This window comes from Natrix helvetica, assembly GCF_964273705.1.
Source record: "Natrix helvetica genome assembly, chromosome: 8".
NCBI classification, from domain to species: Eukaryota; Metazoa; Chordata; class Lepidosauria; order Squamata; family Natricidae; genus Natrix; species Natrix helvetica.
The window spans coordinates 8398706-8422955 of NC_138559.1; the positions used below are offsets into that span (position 1 = coordinate 8398706).

Below are 24250 nucleotides of genomic sequence, written 5' to 3' on the forward strand. Positions count from 1 at the left end.
AGGACTTTGCCAGTTAAGTGAATCCCTGCAGTTAAATAAATCATCTGGTCATTAAGCAAATCAGGCTTTCCCCCTTTGATTTTGCTTGTTGGAAGCTGCCTGGGGAGGTTGCACATGTGAGTCTGGAAGACTGCAACACTCAAAAACACAGGCCAGTGGTCCAGCAGCTGAATTTTGATCGTGCAAGGCAGCTGTGAAGGACATAAGTGCAAGTGACCCTAAGTGCTGTAACTTTGGTCATGTTGGAAGAAATGTCCCTCTGGGTTCGGTTCCAAGTGGGGAAAAAGACACTGGAAACATGGCGACTGCTTGGAAAGATGGTTTAATGGTGGACAGGACCACCTGGTTTGAAGCCCTGGGCAAAAAAGGGAAGAGATATTGAGAGTGCCTGGGTTTTATGCCCTCTCTGGGCTTTTGAATTTGAGCTTGTAATCTGATTGGTTCTCAGACTCCCATGGGGCCATGCAGGAGTAACCTTGTAGGTTGCCTTTTGAGTCCCAAGCTTGGTTGAGCCTTGCTGGGTGATGATGTAATGAAGGGCAATCCCTCTTATGGCTCTGCCTGAAGGAGGTAGATTTTTGTTATGTAGAATAGACTGGCTCAGGCTTTAATGGCCCATTGACAAAGGTGGACGAGTTTCGGCTACCTTTTAGGGAAATATTCTACCCTTTTCATATTGCCTAAAATATCTCATTTTCCCAGGAGAGGGGTGGGTGCTAACTTCCTACAGTCACTAAATAAATGATAGTGTCAGGCGTTCTAAATACCATGCAGAATTAAATCATTGTCCAAGGCAAAGTTATCTTTAAAGGTCCAATTTATTCGTACAGGCAAGTTAGCACGTCTATGGAATTTTAATTCTAATGTTCATCCTGGAATTCCACCCAGTTGAAAGTTCATGATCTATCCCCACACCCACAAATCCATCACATGTTCCAATCATCATCTTCCACGCTGGCATCTACACCCCTCTGCTTCCGGTCAGGTGTCGAGGTGCGGAGACAAAAGATGACCTTGGCTTCTATAAAAGAATGATAACAATACATTCCACAATCCTACTCCTTTCTATTCCCCCCTCCCAACTACTACGCTAATGAAACAGCATAGGAAATTATAAGAAAGTGTGAAGCCAAAGATCCTAAAAAGAACATAACTACAGGCTGACAGATAGTAGGTCAAGGACCACCTGTACTATTTTTGTTCGTCATAGAATAACAGGATCTGGAGTCCAACCCATCTGAAGGACTGGATGTTGTGAAAGTTGGACATGATCAACAAACTTAAGAAGGGACAATGACAGTAGGATGACCCAGGAATTAGCAGAGGACTCCCCTGTAGAACAGGTGCCAATACTGGATACAAGCTCTTTCCCATTATATACAGGTAGTTCTCAACCTTTGACCACAATTCAGCCCAAAAATGTAAGTTGCTAAGCGAGACATTTAAGTGCATTTTGCTCCATTTTACGCTCTTTCTTACCACCGTTGTTAAGTGAATCACTGCAGTTGTTTTAAATTAGTAACATGATGGTTAACGGAGTTTGGCTTCCCCGTTGACTTGTCCGAAGGTCGCAAAGGAGATCACGTGACCGAGGGACAAAGCAACCGTCATAAATATGAGTCAGTTGCCAAGTGTCTGAATTTTGATCATGTGACCATGGAGATACCGCAAAGGTTGTAAGTGTGAAAAACGATCCTAAGTCACTTTTTCAAACTACCGTTGTAACGTTGAATGGTCAATAAATAAGTCTGTCAGGCCTGCAGCCAGTTCCTTTTAGGACAGGGATGTCCAAACTTGGGAACTTTAAGACTTGTGGACTTCAACTCCCAGAATTCCCCAGCCAGCCATGGCTGGCTGGGGAATTCTGGGAGTTGAAGTCCACAAGTCTTAAAGTTCCCAAGTTTGGACACCCCTGTTTTAGGATCTTTGGCCTGCCACACACTCTATTATTTTACCGTGCTTTTTCATTAGTGGGGAATGGGAGGGGGAATAGTAAGGAGTGGAATGTGTTGTTGTCAAAATAAAACATTCCTTTCTAGAAGCCCAAGGCCATCCTTTGTCTCTGTATCTCTGCACCTGACCGGAAGTAGATGGGTGGAGATGCCAGCGTGGCAGTGGAAGATCGGACCATGCAATGGACTTGTGGGTGGGGAAAACCGGGAAGCTTTCAGATTTGGGTTTTCCCAGATGTGTCACCATGGCTCTCTTAATACATTGGAACTTTCAGCAATACTTTGCCCTGGACTCTGATTTCATTTTTGGATGCTATTTGGAATGCTGACAAAGTCAAGGATGATCGGAGAGTAGATTCACTTGGTGGAACTTGCTTCCAAAGAAATGCATAAACTCGTATTTGCCTTGCAAATTCATCCTTCATCAAACTTATACTCCATTCATTTAGTCTTGCAAGACTTCTAACACTGTGTAAAGCAGGGGTGTCCAAACTTGGCAACTTTAGTTGAAGTCCACAAGTCTTAAAGTTGCCAAGTTTGGACACCCCTGGTTAAAGCAACCAAGAGAAATTAGATTGCTTGATCTATTCATACAAAAAGAGCCGAAGAAGCTTCTTGGATGAGAAGCGAAACGTCTTCGAAGAAAAACCAGAAAGTCCAGTTGCCTCTTGAAAAAGCACCTTTGGGACAACCGTGACCTGGATGACGGAGAATCTCCACAGACTTCCAAAGAGATGTGTCTTTGTGAGTCAGTAGGTCGCACAAACATCAGAGGATCTCACGGCATCTTAAAGACTAATGCAGTGATGGATAACCTTTTTGTCGTTGTGTGCCAAAAGCGTACATCTGTGTGTACGACAGCGTACGCACACACCCATACCCATAATGCACCATCCCCCGCATGCCCTCCCCTATGCATGCACACACCCCTATGCCCCCCACCCCACATGCAGGCCCCCCATGTGCCCCCCCCTCGCCAATTTTTTTCCCCCAGGTTGGAGCAGGAGGCCTTCTCGTGCACCCCTCCTTGCCCTTCCTTTGGGCCTGGAAAACCTTCTGCACCAACCTAGAAGGCCAAACGGGGCGCGGGGGTTACGCAAGCCCCCAAAATGCGAGTTTCCCCCATGTATGAACCCTGTCCCCCACAGGTGTGCGTCAGTGGTAGGTTCCGGATCCCGTTCCAACCGGTACAGTTGGGACGGGCCCGGCATCGCCCACATGGACGCGTGCGGCGCTTGCATGCATCATACCTGCCAGCGATGCTTCTGCAAGCCTCCGCAATGCTCCAGCTGCTTGGTGGAGCATCGCACAGGCACTGTACGCGCCATGCGCAGAAGGCTTTAAAGGACGGGTAAGGAGCTTGGGTGGGCAGGTGGTCCTTCCGGAGCACAGTACTAGAACAGTACCCGCTGCTCCAGGCAGGCTCCAGTATGGCAGTACCGGGGCGTACCGCCTGCAACCCACCACTGGTGTTCGTGTCCCCCCTGCATATGCGTGCCCCCCCGCACATGTGCAGCAGAGACCAAAGACCAGCTGGCCAACGGGAGGCATGCACACATGTTGTGGATCTGGGCTGGGGCAACGGCTGGCGTCCCCACAGAGAGGGCTCTATGTGCCACCTGTAACACGCATGCCTTAGGTTCACCATCACAAGACTAAGGTATTGTTGAAGGTTATTAATGGTCCTTACTTCCTTATAAGTTTTCAGCAATGCAGCTTTAGAAATTACCCGAAAGATTGAAGTAGAGAAAGGATGTATTTTGTCTCCTACTAAATTTAATCACTTACTGTAATGCTTGCGTGTTACAAATTTAAGGTGTAAATCTCATTATAGCTCACTCTGAAATCCATTATGCCTAAGACGTAGGATTACCAACAAATTTCAGAGGGTAAAAGGATTTTATTTTAAAAATCCTTTTAAAAGAGTGTCGGTGTTTACTATTAAGCATAACAAGATTTTTTTAAGCACAAGCTGTAGTCTCATGTTTTCCTATTGCAAATGCAAGGGCTTGTAGTGACATTAATAGTGTCCTTTGCAAAACTGATTTTTATCTGCTGAAAATAAACCACATTGCAGCATTTTAAGTGTAGGAAAACAAATGTGTGTGGACTTTAACATTTGCGCAGTTTGTTTATATATGTTTGGAAATTAACCTGGAATGACCAACTTCCAACCAGGAGAATTGGTGACAGTGAAAGAGCTAAGTTAAAAATTCCATGGATTGAAATGTTTTGAAATTTTCAAATAGAAAAAGTATATGCTGATCATATTAACATTTAAAGATCTGTTTTTAATGGGATTTTCTTCCAAGGAAGAATGTTTAAAGTTGCAGCTTTCCGTTTAAAAGAAGCAAAGATACAAGATCTGATTCTAAAGGTTGAACGCTGATAAAACTTTATCCATTGCGTATCTGTAAACACAATCACAACACAAATATAAGGTTTCTACACAACAAAGCGTAGATGTCTCCATTTAATGATATAAGGAGAACTCAATCGCTTTCACTTTTACAGTAATCTACAATCAAGTTTGGTTTAGTGGTGAAGGCTCCAGGTTGGTAACTAGGAGGCTATGAGTTCTAATTCTACCTTAGCCGTCAAAGCCAGCTTGTAAATTTGGGCCAGTCACTCTGTCTCAGAACGGAACTGCTTTCCAATTAAACAAAAATCTCTTGCTTTATTTTTTTGGGCAAAATGAACATGCAAGGACATACATGGCAAAACTCAGCTAAGGGATATACCCTGTTTCCCTGAAAATAAGACCTCCCCGGATAATAAGCCCAATTGGGTTTTTGAGTCCATGCGCTAAAATAAGCCCTCTGTTCAGGTTTCCGAAAGATGACGTAATTGATTCCCTCGAGCCAAGTTTCAAAAGAAAACCTGTCATTTATTAGCAGCACCATTTTGGCAATACCCTATTGCAGTCAGATCTAAGCCTCATTTGAATTATGGCTGAACTTTACCCCTGTTCCTTCCCTCCCCTCAGTCTGTGTCATAAATCACATTCTCCAATGAGGTGCACCTCTCACAAGCCTGCTGTAGTAATCTGAGATCTGACTCTAGCCAAAGATATGTGTGGAATGCGCTCTCCCCCCTTTCCTCACCATGGCAACTTTATGAGTTGGCACCCTCCCTGAAAATAAGCCCTCCTTGGAAATATTGCAACACATCAGGAGCCATGAGGTGACCACGCTCGCCACCTCCTGCAACTCAAAAATAATAAGACCTTCCTGAAAACAAGGCCAAGTGTTTATTTTGGGGGTCAAAAGAAAATAAAACCCTGCCTTATTTTCGGGGAAACATGGTATGGAAAGGTATATTGGTTAATTGAACTTTATAGGTTAGCATGCAGGCCCAACCTTAAGGATATTTCTGAGAAATAGCCATAGCACTTAGACTTATATACCGCTTCATAGTGCTTTACAGCTCTAAGTGGTTTACAGAGTCAATCTTTTGCACCACAACTATCTGGGACCTCATTTTACCCACCTTGGAAGAATGGAAGGCTGTGTCAAACTTTAGGAGAAAGGAAGGAAGGAAGGAAGGAAGGAAGGAAGGAAGGGAGGGAGGGAGGGAGGGAGGGACAATAGTAATGGCATTTAGACTTATATACCAATTCACAGTGCTTTACAACCCTCTCTAAGCAATTTACAGAATCAGCCTATTATCCCAAACAATTTGGGTCCTCAGTTTACCCACCTCAGAAGGATGGAAGGTTGAGTCAACCTTGAGCCCAATGAGATTTGAACTGCCAAATTGCAGGCAGCCGGCAGCCAGCAGAAGTAGCCTGCAGTACTCACTCTAACCACTGCGCCACCTCGGGTCCTAAACAAAGGAATGGACACATTTCTTTGTGTGGGGCAAGCAAATTGCCCTTCTAAATTAGTACTCTCAGAAATAGAGCAGATCACCTCTCTGAATAGGGACTGGAGTGAAGGGGGGAGGAAGAAGGACATGTAGGCAGCTGAAGGCAAATTGTTTGGGGCTAAAGTCAACTGTGCCTTAGAGTTGGTCAATAAAGATCTGGAAAACTCAGCAGCGACAAGGACTCTGGCGCATCAGCTCAAAGAAAGGCAGCCAAGCCCAAGTGTGTTGTTCTCGCTATTTGTGTGCTACACTTGCGTGTACGTTCTGCTGTTGGAAAAAAACAAGGCTCTGGTTTTGTTTGGGATCAGGGAGGACATCAGATTGACGAAACCTGAAGAGGAGTCATTTGCTTTCATTCTGGAAAACTGCAGAGGAGAAAGAAAATACACATTTGAAAAAGGAAGGAGCATTTGAGAGGGTCAGCTCCACGGGTGGGATTCAGCCGGTTTGGAACGGTTCTGGCAAACTGGATGCTAATTCTACATCTGGTTCGCTGAACCAATAGTTGCAAGTACTGGATGGCCCCGCCCCTCCCGCCCCTCCCGCCCCTCCCAGGAGGCTCCACATGGCCCGTTCATCGTGCCAGGTAAGTGCAGGGCCAACACGGAGGATCTGGGAGGGCGAAAAATGGGCCTCCCAGAAGTTACAGAAAGGGGCTGTTTCCGGCCTCCGGAGTCCGGGGGAGCCTGTTTTCACCCTCCCAGAGGCTCGAGGAAAGCCTTCAGAGCCTGGAGAGGGTGAAAATGCTCCTCCACTATGGTGCAGGAGGCCGAGTAGGCCACGTCCCACATGGCCACACCTACCCAGCAACTGGGCAGAGAACCAGTTGCTAATTTTTTTCAGTCCCACCCCTGACTCAGCTCAGTTTGCAATGCACTTGCCGTCCTAATTGGAATTTAATAAGGAACAGGAGAGCTTTTTCCCCCCATTCCTCTCAAGGACACATCAGCCTCCCTTTAAAGGGGCAGGGAAAGAATCAGTTGCCGATTATACTGCAACATAAATACTGATAGATTTTTTTCCTTTCCTCTTTTCATGTTTACCTGTCCTTATTTAATTTCTTTCACAGAAAAACATTCGTTTTTCCAAAAATGTGTTTCTCTGCACACTCTGTACACTTGAAACAGGACAAAGGTGGTGGGGGAGTTCAAATAATATTACAGTGATCTTTATATAGACTCTTGTTTTTAACTGCAATATTCATGTATCTTGTGGCAGAATTTCTGCTTCCCTGGGTCTAACAGCCCTGTTGATTGTGCAAAAGAGATTTTGGGTCATCCTTGGGAGATAATGTCGCAGTTTGATGATAAAACCTGCAGACAATGTTCAAGAGTTGATAGAGGCTTCCTTGAATGGCTTTCAAAGATCTAAGGGGCAGAGATTGGCTCTCGTCCCTTGTTGATAAGGATATTTCAGCTCTCCTGTCTCAAACCCAAGTGAGAGGTGAAGAGAAATTTCATATTGGCACCTGACAGAGGGAATCCAGCTTACAAGTATCCCTCAACTTACAACCAATCATTGTTGTGGCTTGCCAGCAGCCAGCGGATCTGGCAGCAGAGTCAGACAGTGAGGAGGTTGGGAAGGAGCATGGACCAGTCCTGGAAGCTGGGGAAGGCTCGGATGAGGGCTCTGCGCCGGAGGCAGAGATGGGGCCGAGGCCGCCTGTCAGTGATCAGGTGCCTACAGAGATAGACAGCAGTGAGGCAGAGGAACAGCTGGGGCCTGTTCCCAGTGTGCGCATGCGCAGAGCTGCCAGAAGAAAAGAACAACTCAGAAATCTGGGTAGACTTGGGAGTAAAGTCACAGGTGGAAGGTGATTGGCCTCTCTCATAGGTAATAAAAGAGCGAAAGGGGAGTGAGCTTTTGCAGGAAACAATTCATTTGTTCGTTCATTTCAGTGAAGATCTGTCCGTGAATCTCAGAGACTCTGTGCCAAGTCTTTCCTTGCACAGCCCCTCATTTGGGAAATATTTACATGGCAGCTTTCCAAGATAGATAAGGTCTGTAGTCATAAATATTCATGTGAAAAACTGTTTGCCAGGCCTTGCTGAATGTAAATATTGGTTCGACAAGAGGAAATTTGGTATAAATTTTAAATGGTGAAACTTAGTTATGTATGAAAGCCTATAATATTGAAATTGAATATAAGTTGTAAACAGTGATTAAGAAAGGAGGCTTGGAAACTCTGTTATCAAACATAATAATTTTTTATTTAGAACGTTTCACAAAGATAGAATGTTGTTGGATGATATTGAAAATAGACAATGGAATGCCATTATGTGGTTTTGCTTTGAATTTTGGAATATTTGTTATAAAGGGATGTTAAAACAACTATAGTCATATGAAGGATGAGGTATGATGATAGTAATATATATATATAAATATATTTGATGTAAAATATATAATTTGATATGGATTATAGGTGATGACTGTGGAAGGGATGCACGAAAGTTCTTTGTAACCAATTGACACACTTTTTATAATTTGTAATGGAAGATGTTTTTATGGTGTTTGTTGTGTCTTGTTTGTGTCTATTCAAAAAACAAAAAAAGAAGAAGAATTCACATTCGTTTAATAAAAGGGGGTTTGCCTGCCTCCTGCTTTTTGGGAAAGCCTAGGTCAGAATAATTGTTTAGCAACCGGTTGAAGTTACAACAGCACTGCCCAAATCTACTGCCAGCTCCGCTGGCTGCTGGCGGGCCACAACATACACACACATTAGACAATCGTTTCCTCGGGATTTGTGGCTCAAGCACTCCCTGTCTTTGTGGGCTCGTGAAACTCTGCATATTCAAAGGCAAGAAAACGCCACACTGGACGGCAGTTTTGGTGAGGATTTTATTGGCAGGACAAGCCATACGGACAATTGTAGATACGGAGCTCTTTTTCCAGAATTAACAACTATACGCCCTTTCGAACAACTCTAGTGAAGCTAAGCAGTTTCAGGAGAACACTTCCTGTAAAACGGGTCAGGCCAGGGACCACCCCCCCCCATTTTTTTTTAATTTCAGAGGCTTAATCGGTAGCTTTCGAACCAGGAAAACGCAACGGCTGCTTACAAATACGTTTGTGATTGTGGCCAAGATAATACTTCCCATAAGAAAGCTTGCCACTTCAGTCTCTCCTTCACAAATGAGCAGCTTTCCCAGGACTGACAGACAGACCCACCCAGGGTTTTCCTCCACTCAATCTGAGCAGGCTAGCTAGGATTCTGGGTGACTGGTGCACCAGCTGAGAAGACACGCATAGCACCATTCACACACAGTCCAAAGCCAGCCTACTTTGCCTTTTTATCACTCTGCGTCAGTAGAGCATTGCTGAGCATAAAAATGTGGTGAATAGCGAGAGATTCTCAAAGGAACACAGTCTACTGAGGTAGGATACTGGGCCCGAATCTGCCAGATGCCAGGCTGTTAGGTAAAGGTAAAGGTTCCCCTTGCACATATGTGCTAATCGTTCCCGACTCTAGGGGGCAGTGCTCATCTCCGTTTCAAAGCCGAAGAGCCATCCGAAGATGTCTCTGTGGTCATGTGGCTGGCATGACTCAACACCTAAGGCGCCCAGAACGCTGTTACCTTCCCACCAAAGGTGGTCCCTATTTTTCTACTTGCATTTTTTACATGCTTTCGAACAGAAGCTGGGACAAGTAATGAGAGCTCCCTCCGTTACGCGGTGCTAGGGATTCGAACCGCTGAACTGCCAACCTTCTGATCAACAAGCTCAGTGTCTTACCCATTGAGCCACCGCATCCTTGGCTAGGTTGTTACTTACCAACAAAGGACAATTTCTATTGTTTACCCCAGGAAGAGAAACAGGCTGATATTGGACAGGTCCCCAATTGCAAGTTTTGACCTGAGATTGTGTCTATCCACACAATAGCACTGCGAAAGGACACTGAAGATGGAAGAGGCATAATGTCAGTATCCTGACACACAAACCATCTCCATCTCTTCCTTTTCGGCTCAACGTTTCATCCAACAGTATGTATTCAATAACCTTGGTAATCTGAGCAAAAGGCTTGGAGAAATATCCATCTCTAGATGTTTCCTGTATCTTGGCTGCTGTCTCTATAGGTGAAAGAAACTGCTGGATCGGGAAGAATAGGGAGACAAAGACCGAAAATAAGAAACATCTGATATGAAGACCACCATTATCTATGACAGGAGATGCCACCAACAATGTTTTTGGTCCCTTACTTCTGCTTCTGGAGGCAGGAATGAGATTTTGGAGAAAATTTTGGGAACCACATGGACCTTAGTGCAAATTGTGCGGATGGAATTGCGAGTGCTTTTTTAAATATGAGGTGAACATCATCAGGAACAATATTTTAACCCCTTATCGTAAATACAGGTCGTCTTCCACTTACAACCGTTTGTTTAATGACTCTTCGAAGTTACGACCACACTGAAAAAAGCGACTTAGGACTGTTTTTCACACTTACGACTATTGCCACACGATCACACGATCAACATTCAGACGCTTGGCAAATGATACATACGATGGTGGTGGTGTCCGGGGGTCATGCGACCCCCTTTTGCAACCTCCTGAAGTCAATGGGGGATCCTGATTCTTTGAACAACCATGTGACTGACTGCAGTGATTCCCTTTTACAACAGTGGTAGGAAAGGTCGTAAAATGGGGCAACTTAGCAACTTTCTCTCTTAGCAACCAGAAATTTTGGGCTCTTCATTTTGCGGTCGTTAAGTCAAGGAGTTCCTGTAACTCAAAATTTTGATTGAATCTTTAAAGCAGGAAGGGAAAGATAGCTCACACTCTGTGGGCGAGGCAGGAAAAACCCCAAGTATTCTGTTCACTCTTCAGCCGATTGCTCTTAGCTTGTGTCAACCCAAAACCACAGAAAGTGCATCTCCCTGCAGGGCTGAGCATGAAAGAGGACAGTTGTTAAGTTATTTGGATCAAAGTTCTACACGCCGTCTTTGTATGGAAGAGTTATTTAGATCAAAGTTCAGCAACAAAGCCTTTGAGAGAGATTAGGCAAGATGCAGAAATGTTAATGCCAATAACTCTCCAGCTTATCCGCCTGCAATTAAGTAAATTCAGTCAGAATTGAAGAAGCTTCGTGGAGGAAAAAGCAAAACATCTTCAAGGGGGGGAAAAAAACACCAAGAAAGTCCAGTTGCCTTTTTGGAAAAAAAAAACACCTTGGAGACAACCATGACTTAGATGACTGAGAATCTCAGTCACAGACATTAAGTAAAAAGCATAACCCAGTGGTGAAATTCAATTTTTTTTACTACCGGTTCTGTGGGCGTGGCTTGGTGGGCATGGCTTGGTGGGCGTGGCAGGGGAAGGATACTGTGAAATCTCCATTCCCACCCCAATCTGGGACTAGCAAGGGGTGGCATTTGACAGTTCTCCAAATTACTCAAAATTTCCGTGACTGGTTCTCCAGAACCTGTCGGAAGCTGCTAGATTTCACCCCTGGCACAATCTCCTGATGGAAAGGCCCAGAGATTGCTATGCGGCACACACCCAGGTTGTGTACTCAGGTAATCCGGTCAGCTGACTGTTGTGTGGGGATTTTTGGTTATAGACCAAGCCTTTCAGCAATGGTACTTTCAAGAAAAAAAATGGTTTTTTCTGGCGGGAAGAATTAGTGTAGGGCTCAAACAGTAGGGACCGCTCATCTCCAGCTTTCAACTCTGTTATAAGAACTGGCAAAAAATATGGAATCCCAGATTAAGAGAAACAAGAGGCCAGTGCAATACACTCTGCTCCAACCCACATCTGTCATGGGAATGCTGGAATGAGTGACGCTTCATAAATACTGGGAAAAGAAAGTAGACTGTCATCCTCTTCTCCTCCGAAGAAGCAAAGGTGCAGAAGTGAAAAGAGAACAAGTCAAGGAATACAGACTCCAGCTGGCAAACAAGACGTATCTCGGTGTGGCCCATATTAGTTTTCAGACCATGTCTGACACTTTTCTTCCGTGTCCATTGATGGTGGGCCCTTCTCCAAGAAAGGCAAGATTCCTAGGAGCAGAAGATTCCGGTACCGTTGCAGGGAGGGGAGAGGCTGCTGGTCACACGGGAGCAACGTAATTCCCAGGGAAGGTTCCAAATTTCTGCGTCCTCCTAGAGACCCCTAGTACAGAGTGGGAAACAAATGCAGAAGAGACCCATGAAGAAAGAATAGAGAAGCGATGGCGAACCTTTTTCTTATGGTGGGCCAAAATTGTGCACGTGCGCCCATACCAATTCAATCCTACCCACCCACCTGTGCATGCGCACGCAAACATCCTCCCACCCCCCACGTGCATGTGTGAACAACCCCTCCCCAGGCTCCGGAGGCTTTCTGGAAGCCTGAGGAGGGCGAAAACGGCCTCTCCCGACCCTACGGAAGGGCGAAGATAAGCTGGCTGGCACCCGCATGTATGCCGGAGATGAGGGGCTGATGTGGCAGCAAATATGGCTCCGTGTGCCACCTGTGGCCATAGGTTGGCCATCACGGGAATAGAGGTTCAAAGTTCAGAGGTTTTTTTTTTTCTTGGAAGATTCTGGACCAGCTTCTTGAAATTGAAAAAAAAAAGATCTCTAAAGAAGACAGTATCTTACTCTGCTATCTCTTGTGCCCCAGCTTCAAAGTTTTTGACAATATTCCTCCTTCCACCTATATTGCCCACATACCGTACGTTATTTATACAGTGTGTGTGTGTACACACACACACACACACACACACACACACACACACACACACACACACACACAAACACACACACACACACACATATATATATATATATATATATATATATATATATATATATATATATATATATATATATATATATATATATATATATATATATATATATATATAAAGCCGACAACCCGGCATTGCCTCGGTCTTTTTTTATCCTAATCCTATATCAGACAGGAAAAGCCCTAATTTTGGTGACAATTAAATTAGTTCCAAATGTTTTCCCTGTGCCCCCAGAAGCTTCTAGAAAAGTGATACCACCTTAATTTCTAATTAATTTGGATTTCCCCCCTTCTCAGAGGGAGCCCCCTTGTGGAGTACTGTGAAGCCGTTACCATGGCGACTCTACTGTGCTGCACAATAGTAGCCATTTTAAGGCAGTACGGTAGAAACCATTGTAAGGCACAACAGGCTGTATCTTAGCAGAACACACACACCAAGGGGTGTTAGGGGTGTCTTACTTCCACAGTATTTGTTTCCAGAGGGTAAGAAATATGTGTACCAAGTTTGGTTGAAATTGCTCGAGGCGTTCCAGTGTGTGTGTGTGTGTGTGTGTGTGTGTGTGTGTGTATGTGTATGTGTGTATATATATGATAGTAGATAGATAGATAAATTGCTTTTTTGTTCTGTGACTATAACAGCATTAGCACTTAGACTTATACCCAGCTTCACAGTGCTTTTGCAGCCCTCCCTAAGTGGTTTACAGAGTCAGCCTCTTGCCTCCAACAATCTGGGTCTTCATTTTACCAATCCTCAGAAGGACGGAAGGCTGAGTCATTCTTGAGCCTGGTGAGATTCGAACTGCCAAATTGGCAGCCGGCAGTCAGCAGAAGTAGCCTGCAGTACTGCACTCTAGCCACTGCGCCTCTGTGGCTCTCTATATAATAAAAATTGATTGATTTGCTGATGTTTTCTTTGAATCTATAGTTGGGTTTGTATGTATAATGGGTTTTATTAGGATTGTATATCAGTGGTGGCATGACCTCTATAGATGTCATATGCTAAATAAATAAAAGGCTCTGTTTTAGTGGTTTTCCGTGGGGTAGTATTGCTACTCAGGGCATGATCCAGGTGGCGGGAGATCTCCGTTCATTCAGATCCTGGATCAGGAATAGGCAGCCTAGTAATGAGGAGCACCGATTTGTTTACAACTCTCTCTTTTGTAGACTGTCACATAGTCCTACTGGCCCACACCTATTTTTAATACTATTCTTCAGATGCCTTCAATTAAAACTAAATGCAGAGTTGGCCAGTGGCAATCCTTCAAAGGTTTAACCTAGATTTTCTCCACCTCCAACACTGAGATTGGCGAAGCATTTGTCTGAAATGGTATATGGTCTCCTCCTGGAGCAGGGGGTTGGACTAGAAGACCTCCAAGGTCCCTTCCAACTTTGTTATTCTGTTAAATAAGGCAGAGGTGCCTCAGCTGAGGCTAGAGGATACGTGTTGCCCTCAAAAGCCTTGGATACAGCCCTAGAAACCCTCAGAGGTTACTCATATCTTACTATGAAGAAAACCCATCCCTGGAGTATAACCATATGCATTATGTCTATGTTTAATCCAACTGGAATGTAAATCAAATTTAGATTTTATGCCAGTCCTGTCCACTCCTTTGGGAGGGCAGCCTCTGACTTCAAAGGCAACTCAAGGTGTGGAAGAAATTGCAAGTTACTAAAACCTGCCACCGCCCTGCTTTGAAGTGCCCGTCTCGACAAATCTAGACCTACCCACAAACCAGCCATCGTCACACTGCTGCATAACATCGACCCGGTCACCTTCCTGAAGTTCCAATTCATCTTCATTCTGAGGTCGGTACTGGTAGATAGCCTGGTACCTGCAACACACAAGCTATGGGTGAGGACGTCTCCTCCTCATTTATTTAACAGCATACAGGTAGTCCTTAACTTATGACAGGTTGCTCAGTGACCATCCGAACTACAACACTTCCCCAAAAGTAAAGTGATACTGTGGTACTCAACTGCTTTGAAACTCATCAAATTTGGTACTCGACATGTTTTGATGTGAAATTTTTTGTCTCGGTACTCATTGTTTGTTTAGTACTTGACACACAAGCTAGAACTTTTCAGTGTCAACTGCTTTGTGACCCAATATATTATTCTATATGGGAAATATTTGTTTGGTATTCTTCATTTCTGGTTCTCATCATGCCTTCCGAATTAATGATGAGTACCAAGGTACTACTGTACTTACAACTCAGTTCCAAAGCTCTGATAGCCATCCCTCCATCCCAACGTGGCTGCATTTTGGTGATTAAGAGCTGCAGTGTTCGCTTTAATGATCACCACGAAAAAAGAAAAGATCATAAAATGAAGTCAGTCAGGTGATGACCTGCTTTACAACCATGACGACTTACAATATGGTCATAAGTCAAAGACTACCTGTGTGCATACATACTAGTTTTTCCCTCTACCCCAATTAAAACAGATTCCCCCCCCCCCCCCAAGGGAATCCCAAAGGTGCTTTTTTCTGGAGGCAATTGGACTTTCTTGTTTGTTTTTTTCTGAAGACATTTCGCTTCTCATCCAAGAAGCTCCTTCAGCTCTGAAGGGTAGTGGGGGATGTAAGGATTTATACTCCTTGCAGACAGCTGGATCTAAACCCTTCCATTCCCCACTCTCCTGTCGATTCCTCCTGGAATTATCTGTGAGTGGATTCACTTGGTGGAACTTGCTTCCAAAGAAATGGATAAACCCATACAATATTTGGCTTGCAAATTCATCCTTCATCAAGCTTATACTCCACTCATTTTGTCTTACAAGACCTCTAACGCTGTGTAAAGTAAACAAGAGGAATTAGATTGTGTGATTTTGTGCGCCTTCCAAAAAAGAGCCGAGGAAGCTTCTCGGATGAGAAGCGAAACGCTTTCAAAAGAAAAAAAAAACAGAAAGTCCAGTTGCCCCTTTGGGACAATTGTGAACTGGAGGACTGAGAATCTCCACAGATATTTTCCTAAGGAAAATAAACTTTAAGTCCCTTCCTTCTGCAGGCAGAACAGATGAAAGAGGCCACACTGTGTTTCATGCGTGGAAAATAAATGTGCAGAGGCGAGCAATCTGCCTGCCCCCCCTCCCCAAATATTCAGGTTGGGGGGAAAGAGTTGGAGAGACATACACCCTCCCTGCAGCTTGGAAACCTTGAGCTGTCCTCAGCCTTCCAAGCAGGCATTTGTAATGCTTGGCATCAGTGAAGCCCCCAGCGGCGGCTTCTATTCGCCTAGCGTTGAGCAGGACCCTCTGAAAAAGGGCCCCTTGTTTTGAACAATCTGGAGACTGTGCAAGCCTGGCACTCTGGGGGGTTGTCTACAGCCCCCCTCCTTCCTCCCCTCCCTATGGGTCACTTCACAGGGACGGTGGGGCTGGCCAGCTGCCAGCCAGAGCCCAGCTCTCCCTTCCCTGTCACTGCAGATCTGCTTAACTTACGGAGTCCACTGGATGCCGGAGGGGGGGTCTCGGGCGGCGAGTGGGGGGCTCTGCGGCTTTGAGGCTGGGGAAAATATTGTCTCGAGGGCAGAATTCTGTAAGTCACAAGAGCAAGAAAAAGAAAGTGCGATGAGAACCCAGCACACGGCATTTCTTGCTTATATACAGTACGTTTGAACAATATAATGAGGATTGCTCAAATTTGATAAATGGGATAACTAATACCGTTATTGTGAATTGGATTAATATGGATGATACCCAGAACCAATCCTGTTCACATACAATAGGGATGTATTTTGTGTGTGTGTGTGTGTGTGTGATTCCTGACTCTAGGGGGCGGTGCTCATCTCAGTTTCAAAGCCGAAGAGCCAGCGCTGTCCGAAGACGTCTCCGTGGTCATGTGGCCGGCATGACTAAGTGCCGAAGGGTCACTTCCCACCAAAGGTGGTTCCTATTTTTCTACTTGCATTTTCACATGCTTTCGAACTGCTAGGGTGGCAGAAGCTGGGACAAGTAACGGGAGCTCACTCGGTTACACGGTGCTAGGGATTCGAACCGCCAACCTTTCTGATTGACAAGCTCTGAACCGCTAAAATATATATATATATATGTATATATGTATGTATATATGTATGTATGTATGTATGTATTTGTGTTACAACCCCTGGTATGCCTAAATATGGGAGGAAGGTCATTACTCCCTCTTTCTGTCCTTCCGCTTATCACAGAAGACCATGCAGGCAGAAAACCATATTTTTATTTTTAATGTTGCCTTTTTATATTTGTGTTGTATTTGTACTTTATTTATTTATCAGTACAAATACAATACAACACACACACACACACACACACACACACACACACATTTTTCTGAGGCTTTCCGAGGGCAAAAGCTCACACCCACGTCCACCAAAAGGAATGCAAACTTTGTCCCCTGCTGAGAGTTGTTGTGCTGGTTTTTGTTTTCTCTCTTGTTGTTTTGGGTCTGCTGGCAAGCCTGCAACAGGATATTAATTTCCCACATGGTCTAAAGCAGGGGTCACCAATCTTTTGGACCTCAGGGAAAACTAATTTTAAATTCCACGGACTACTAATATGAATTAGTGATGGGATGGGGTCCACTTAGCTTGGCCACCTATTAGTGGAGAGAAGTGTCCAGGGTCCACCCTAGTTTTGCTATCCATTTCAGCTAAGAATCTCAAATACAGCCAAGAATGAATATTTGTCCTGTAGCCAGCCCGGGCACTAGATCGGCCCCCTGCAAACTCCGGCCGCTCACTGAAGCGCCTGGACTCCCAGGGAGGGAGAGAAGGGCTGGAGTTACTAAATAGTCACCCAAGCTAAGTGCCTGAAGGACCCCACCCCGTCAGTAAGCAGGTTCATTCTTTTTGGTGGGCCGTATCTGGTCCAGGGGCCATAGCTTGAGCATCCCTGATGTAGTGCAATATAAAAAATGCAAAGATTTTTCTGCGGACCACCAAAATTTTCTCATGGACCACCACTTAGTGACTGCTGGTCTAAAGAAGGGATGAAATCCAGCAGGTTCTGACAGAACCTGGAGAACCAGTAGCGGAAATGTTGAGAAGTTTGAAGAACCAGCAAACACCACCTCTGGATGGCTCCCGAGTAGGGTGGGAATGGAGATTTTGCAATATCCTCCTCCTGGAATGGGGTGGGAATGGAGATTTTGCAATATCATCCTCCTGGAATGGGGTGGGAATGGAGATTTTGCACTACCTTCCCTTGCCACGCTCACCAAGCCACACCATGTCCACCAAGCCACGCCCACAGAACCAGCAGTAAAAAAAATTGAATTTCACCACCGGTCTAAAGTGATGTTGTATCAAGGAAATTTCCACCATTGCAACGAATTAAACCTGTGACAGTGGGATCCACAGAGAAGGAATAAGGGAAACTCCGAGTGATGCCAGCAGTGGCACAGTGGCGCCATGCCAGCCTCATCCCTTTTTCATATTGCCTTGTTATTTTTCATGCACGCCCCGCATTATGAAAGCGGTAAGCCTGCTTTTGTAATTCAGAGGAGAATGCCAAGTGACTGCCTGTAGATGAAAGGAGGGACACAGGCCAGCAAACAGCCCCTTATTATATTCAAGCCCTGGGATAAGAAATTATGCTCGGTCTCTTACACCATTCATGAGGAATGGGGAGGCGGGGGAGAACAGCATCTCACCTGTGGTGGAATGGAAGTCCGTGCTTGGGAAGTCAATACAGGAGGAAGAAGTCGTGGTGTGTCCATCATCTGGACAGATGTGGGAGGCTGGGGGCTACCACTGGGCATTCTTCCTGGGCTTTGACTCTGGGGGCTGAAAGAGCCAGCTCTGGGTGCATCCTGGATCCTGTGAGTTGGTATCTCACGGTTTTCAAATATTGGAGAGACGGGAAATGTGAATCCAGAGGGGGCAGAGGAGGAGGAGAAGGAGGAAGAGGAGGAGAGCAGGTCTGGTGCCAGAGTGCTTGGCACGCTTGAAGGGGAAGTCTCAGACTGCCACCTACTGCCCAGACCGGGTGCATCTGCCTGGGGGGATGAGCTAGCATGGGCGGGGGGCCCCGGGGAGGGAGGATATTCCTCTGAATTCTTCACCCTGGGCTCTTTCGCCACCTGGACATAGTTGGCGGGGAAAATACCCTGGCGGTTTGTGCCAGAGATGCGACCTTCATACCAGTTCTCGTCTACCCGACGGACGAGGCAGATACGTTCACCCTGGTGATAGAGAAAACAAAACAAAGCAAGACAAAAGTTAGCATACTGTGGGAGTAGGTAAGGAGAGTCCCGAGGCTGAACTACACACCCAAGCAGAGATTGTCCGTCCTTCTCAACAACCACTTTGAAGCTAAAGGCCACCCAGCTTGTTCCAGGCACAATGGGCCCATCTTGATATTTATTTGTTTGTGTGTGCATGAATGCGTATATTGCATTTCTACGGCCTCCTCCCATATCAGCAGTGGGATATGGGATGTAGGATGGGAATAGCCTCTTGCAGCAGTAACTCTGGCTGGTGTACAACATTAAAGCAATGACGACTCCTTAATTCACACCACCACATCCTGAATGTAATATCTGAAAGATCTATGAACCAGGCCACCTGTTACCCTACCATACTTGTCTCTATGGCCTCTTGACTGGTTGAGTAACTACAACCAGTTTATTTATTTATTCCGTTTATTTATTTACTTTTTCACCACATTTTCTTTCATCATGGTGGCGCCGTGGTTAGAATCAGGGGTGGGGTTCGGACCGGTTCGGGCGAACCGGTAGCTCTGATAATAAGCTGGGAGTGAACCGGTTCGCCCCAACGATCAGATCAGCCCACCTGCCCACCCACGCTATTTTTCTACCTTTATCTTCTCAGCTGATTCGCATGGCAGAGCAGCACAAATCAGCTGTATTATTCCTCCAAAGGAACCCAGAAGTGAAGATTTCTTCAAACTGTGCGCAAATTGCGCAATCACCGAGCCAGTTGTTAAACTTGGAGGATCCCACTACTGGTTAGAATGCAGTACTGCAGGCTACTTCTGCTGACTGCCGGCTGCCTGCAATTTGGCAGTTCAAATCTCACCAGGCTCAAGGTTGACTCATCCTTTCGTCCTTCCGAGGTGGGTAAAATGAAGACCCAGATTGTTGGGGGCAAGAGGCTGACTCTGTAAACCACTTAGAGAAGGCTGTTAAAGCACCGTGAAGTGGTATATAAGTCTAAGTGCTATTGCTATTTACTCCGTTTATTCATTGATTTTTTTTCACCATGTTTTCTTTTCTCCAAAAGGTCAACAACGGCCCAGATCCCCAACTGTGGGGAAGAGAATGTCCCTCTCAAATATTATTGTTATAAATGTTCTTAAGGGTTATAAAATCCTAAATTCTGTGTAGGGGAACATTTGTTCAACAACTAAACAACCAACTTGATTTTGCAAATCCATGTCCTTTGTTCTTTCTACAGAAGCTACTAATTGCTATGTCTCTCTTTGAATGAAACATGAATTCAGAACAAAGCGTTTAAATGGAGCAAGTTCGGTGCCCAATTCATCTCAGCCAAAGCAACAAAAGGGAATTGTAATCCCCAGATGATTGGAGCTACCTTGCCTAATATCCCTGCCCACCAAAAACAGATGGATAAATGCACAGGGAAGCTGTACAGTAACCCAAACCATCTCCCAGGCCCATCTTTCTCTCTTTATCTTTAGCAAAATATTTTCTTTTCTTTTGGTGGAGAGTTTTGCAAGAGTGATGAGATGCTACATGATGATCAAAACTCAGGAAAGCCAGCTGTGCCGTTGGCTCTGTTCAACCCAGCCTCTTTTCAGATGGCAGGTTTCAGCACTGGTGTTCAAAAGTGGCAGTATGACATTATTTACGACATTGTTCCATCACCACAGGAGGTGCGCCTTGCATTTTTTCCTAGAGGCACTAAAAATATGCCTGGAAGCAGAGGCAGCCAACCAAACCCCACATCTGTTGGAGAGGAACGAATTGGCCTGGAGCCCAGACGAGCCACGGAAGGAGGGTCTGAAGCCTTTTTGTTGCTGGCTCCACTCTGAGCAAGAATGTACGTTTCTGCTAATGTGTGGACTTTGATACCTTTCGGAAGGACAGCTCTACTGCCAAGTCTCCTTTGAAGCTGTACTGGGCTACTGCTTCCCCATACTCCAAGACCTGGATGCAGGGCACTTTGATGGGCTTGGGGATTTCGGTTGGAGGCAGGACCTGCGTTGAGAAAGGAAGCAGCAGCACAAAAGCGTTATGGCTTTAATCTGGGATACAGGTTCCTAGAGAAAGAGCACACCTGAGCACCAAACATCTTTACTGGGACACCTCATTGACAATGAAAGGAGGAAAATGTTTTTGTATATGCCGCACTCTTGTCATCGGTGCAGAACAAGAGTGCATGGCATCTGTGCATGGGCCTGGTCTGATTCTCTCCCTGAAGGTTTTTTTTCCCTATGCCACCAGGTTTGAAATTTTGGGCTTGGACAATCTGGAACCGCTCCACCTGCGGTCTGATTTAAGCATAGTACACAAAATTGTCTGCTACAATGTCTTGCCTGTCAGCGACTACTTCAGCTTCAACCGCAATAAACACGGGCAAAGAATAGATACAAACTCAAGGTAAACCGATTGCAGAAAATATGACTTCAGCAACAGAGTGGCCAACGCCTGGAATGCTCTACCCGACTCCAATGTTACCTCCTCAAACCCCCACAGCTTCACCTTTAAACTGTTTACTGTGGACCTCACCCTATTCCTAAGAGCTCCATAAAGGGGCCGTGCATAAGCACACCAGCATGCCTACCATCCCTGCCCTACCGTCCCCATTTATCTGTATGTCAGCGTTCCAAATATCACCCAGAATTAAATCAGAGTCCAAGGCAGAGCTTTCCTCAAAGTTCCAATTTGTTAAGAGAGACATGTTGGTGCATCTGTGGGAACCCGAATCTGAAAGCTTCCCTGGGTTTTCCACCCAGTTGAAAGTTCATGATCTTGTCCCCACACCCACAAACCCATCACATGGTCCAGTCTTCCTCTGCCACGCTGGCATTTCCACCCATCCACTTCCGGTCAGGTGCAGAGACAAAGAATGACCTTGATTTCTAGAAAGAATTTTTTTTATTTTGAAAACAACACATTCTACATCTTACTATTCCCCCTCCCATTTCCCCACTAATGAAACAGCAGAGTAAAGAAAGAGAGAGAGTGTGGCAGGCCAAAGATCCTAAAAGGAACCGGCTGCAGGCCTGACGCTGTATTTACTTCCTTGGTTCATGTTTATGTTCATACCCATACTTGTTCTCTTGTACATGTTTGACAAACAAACAAACAAACAAAATGTCAGGACAACGCCTCTTTTCTTAATTAGCTGATACTAATAACAGCCTTTAAAGATGCCAGGACATTAGATGCCACATGTTGTCTGAGTCGTACAGTTGTACGTTAAGGTAGTCCTTGACTTACAACTATAATAGATTGCACCTGCTTTTATAACCATGCTGCAGCAATCATTAAACTCATGTGGCAGTTGAAAAGTGAACCCTAAGCAAATGCCACAATGATGAAATGAATCCATTGTCTGAAATGGATGGGGTGGTTTTTTTTTGCCAGAAATCAGAATTGCCTCTTTCCTGCAAAAAGCATTGTAAATTGCAGCCACATGACAACGAGACACTACAAACAGCATAAATGCTGAGGGCCCAAAATGCTGGTCATGTGACCACAGGGCGGGGGGGGCATTAGAACTCCCGAATCGTAAGTTGTCTTGTGGAGGTCCGTCGTAACTTCAAACAGTCACTAAGTGACTGGTCATAAGTCAAGAACTGCCTGTGGAAAGAACACTGGACCAGACTGCCAACTTGTTATTTCTTCTTTCGGCTTCTCCAGTTTCACAGAATCCATACACAGCTATCTTTTTTTTAAAAAAACCACAGCTGAAAAACATTTCTCCTCTTTGAAGCTGTTGGCTAACGCTTAAGATCTCATCCCATCTAGGTAGACCTACTCGGAGGCAGTAGAAATACTATGTGTGCAAAAGCCCCTGTTTTCAGATGTTCTCTAGCATCTTTTGATTAGGCCGAGTGCAAAAACTTGTCTAAATCTTTTGGAGAGAAGCTACTAGTTGTTGCAAACAAGGTGAATCAGTGCTCTGACCAGGGATGGCATTCACTTAGCTTCCCTACCGCTTCGCGGATGGGGGTGTGCGTGCGTAGGTCCACGCATGCACTCAGCCTTCTGCTCATGTGCTTTGGCTTTAAAAAGGGCCTAAATGCCGTAGAGCTGGGACAGGTGGGCAGGGCCACCCGCGATTTCCACTACTGGTTCGGGTGAACTGGTCCAAACTGGTAGAATACCACTTTTGGCTCTGACCCGGAAAGAGTTCCCTTCTGCTTTCCTAGTTTACGGAACAGCATTTGCTCCCACCCCTTCTTTCTCTCTCCTTTCTTCAGCTCCTGCTATGGATGTCTAAAAAGAGACCCATCACCTCACATTAAGGTGCTGTCCACCCATCCTGGAATCAGCACAAAACAGTGGTCGCACAGATGTTGGGAAACTTTCAACCAGGCTGGAAGGAGGGGTCAAGTGGAGAACTAGCCTTGAGTCCAAGAGACATAAACCTGGCCACCCTTCAAGATCCATGAAACCTTATTTGATCATTCCCAGGGGAAGGCAAGCAGTCTGGGGAGATTCCTGTAATATAGGTAGACATCGATAAAGTTGCTGCCTTAAGTTATTCCCGAGTAGCTCTGCTTTCTTGGGCCTGATAATGCATAATGTTTGCTGCCCTCCTTGCCAATCTTTCACATGCCTCTACGGCAGGGGTGTCCAAACTTGGGAACTTTAAGACTTGTGGACTTCAACTTCCCCATGCTGGCTGGGGAATTCTGGAAGTTGAAGTCCACAAGTCTTAAAGTTCCCAAGTTTGGACACCCCTGCTCTACGGCATCTGTTCTGATTCTGCTGATGGCCTTATCTCATTATAGGTAAGATTTGTTTTTCTCCCATTCCCTTTCATCATCTCTCTAGCCAGGGGTGGGGAAATCAGTCACCAATCAGGTCACTGAAGCAGGAAGGCAGAGAGTCTGAGTCTGAGACTTTAACTGGATTTGTGTTGGCTGGGTTGTCTTCCTCCCCTCCCTTACCCATTTGAGCAGCTCTCAAGACAAAACAAGGCGATCCAACAAGTTAGTCCTAGGGGAGATCAACCCCGACTGCTCTTTAGAAGGCCAGATCCTGAAGAGGAAACTCAAATCCTTTGGTCACCTAATGAGGAGGAAGGACTCCCTGGAGAAGAGCCCAATGTTGGGAAAGATGGAGGGCAAAAGAAGAAGGGGATGACAGAGAATGAGGTGACTGGATGGAGTCGCTGAATCAGTCAGCGTGAGCTTAAATGGACTCCAGAGGATGGTAGAGGACAGGAAGGCCTGGAGGAACGTGGTCCATGGGGTCACGATGGGTTGGACACAACTTCGCAACTAACAACAAGTCAAGACAATGTGCAAGAAAGCAACATATGCAAATGTACAAGACCTGAAACAGATCCAGAAAGAAGCAAGAGAGTAAATACAATTCTAAGGGAAAGGACCAAGGCTGAGAAACACCTGAGCAACTAAGGAGGGAAACGTCTGTATCTCACAACACTCCCCACAGCTACTACTGGTGCTCTGACTTTGTCTCCACGCTAATGGTAGACATAGGAATAATTGAACCATGGTTAAATGCAATTAGGTCAAGGCCTACATTCAAATAGTAAGCCTTAATGAAAGGA

The 24250-nt window shown here is 45.3% G+C and overlaps 1 protein-coding gene across 3 annotated transcripts in view; it reads right to left on the reverse strand.

Annotated features, from left to right (window-relative positions):
- Window positions 1-8007: 8007 nt before the first annotated feature.
- Window positions 8008-24250, reverse strand: part of SORBS3 (sorbin and SH3 domain containing 3) — a 97203-nt gene continuing 80960 nt past the window's right edge. For all 3 annotated transcript variants that reach the window (XM_081960752.1, XM_081960753.1, XM_081960754.1), the window contains exons 17-21: window positions 20575-20700; window positions 18172-18702; window positions 15981-16075; window positions 14268-14374; window positions 8008-11924 (exon numbers count right to left, since the gene is read on the reverse strand). In XM_081960752.1, coding sequence (XP_081816878.1) covers window positions 11863-11924; window positions 14268-14374; window positions 15981-16075; window positions 18172-18702; window positions 20575-20700 — 921 coding nt within the window. In that variant the 3' untranslated portion in view covers window positions 8008-11862. The remainder of the gene's footprint in view (window positions 11925-14267; window positions 14375-15980; window positions 16076-18171; window positions 18703-20574; window positions 20701-24250) is intronic.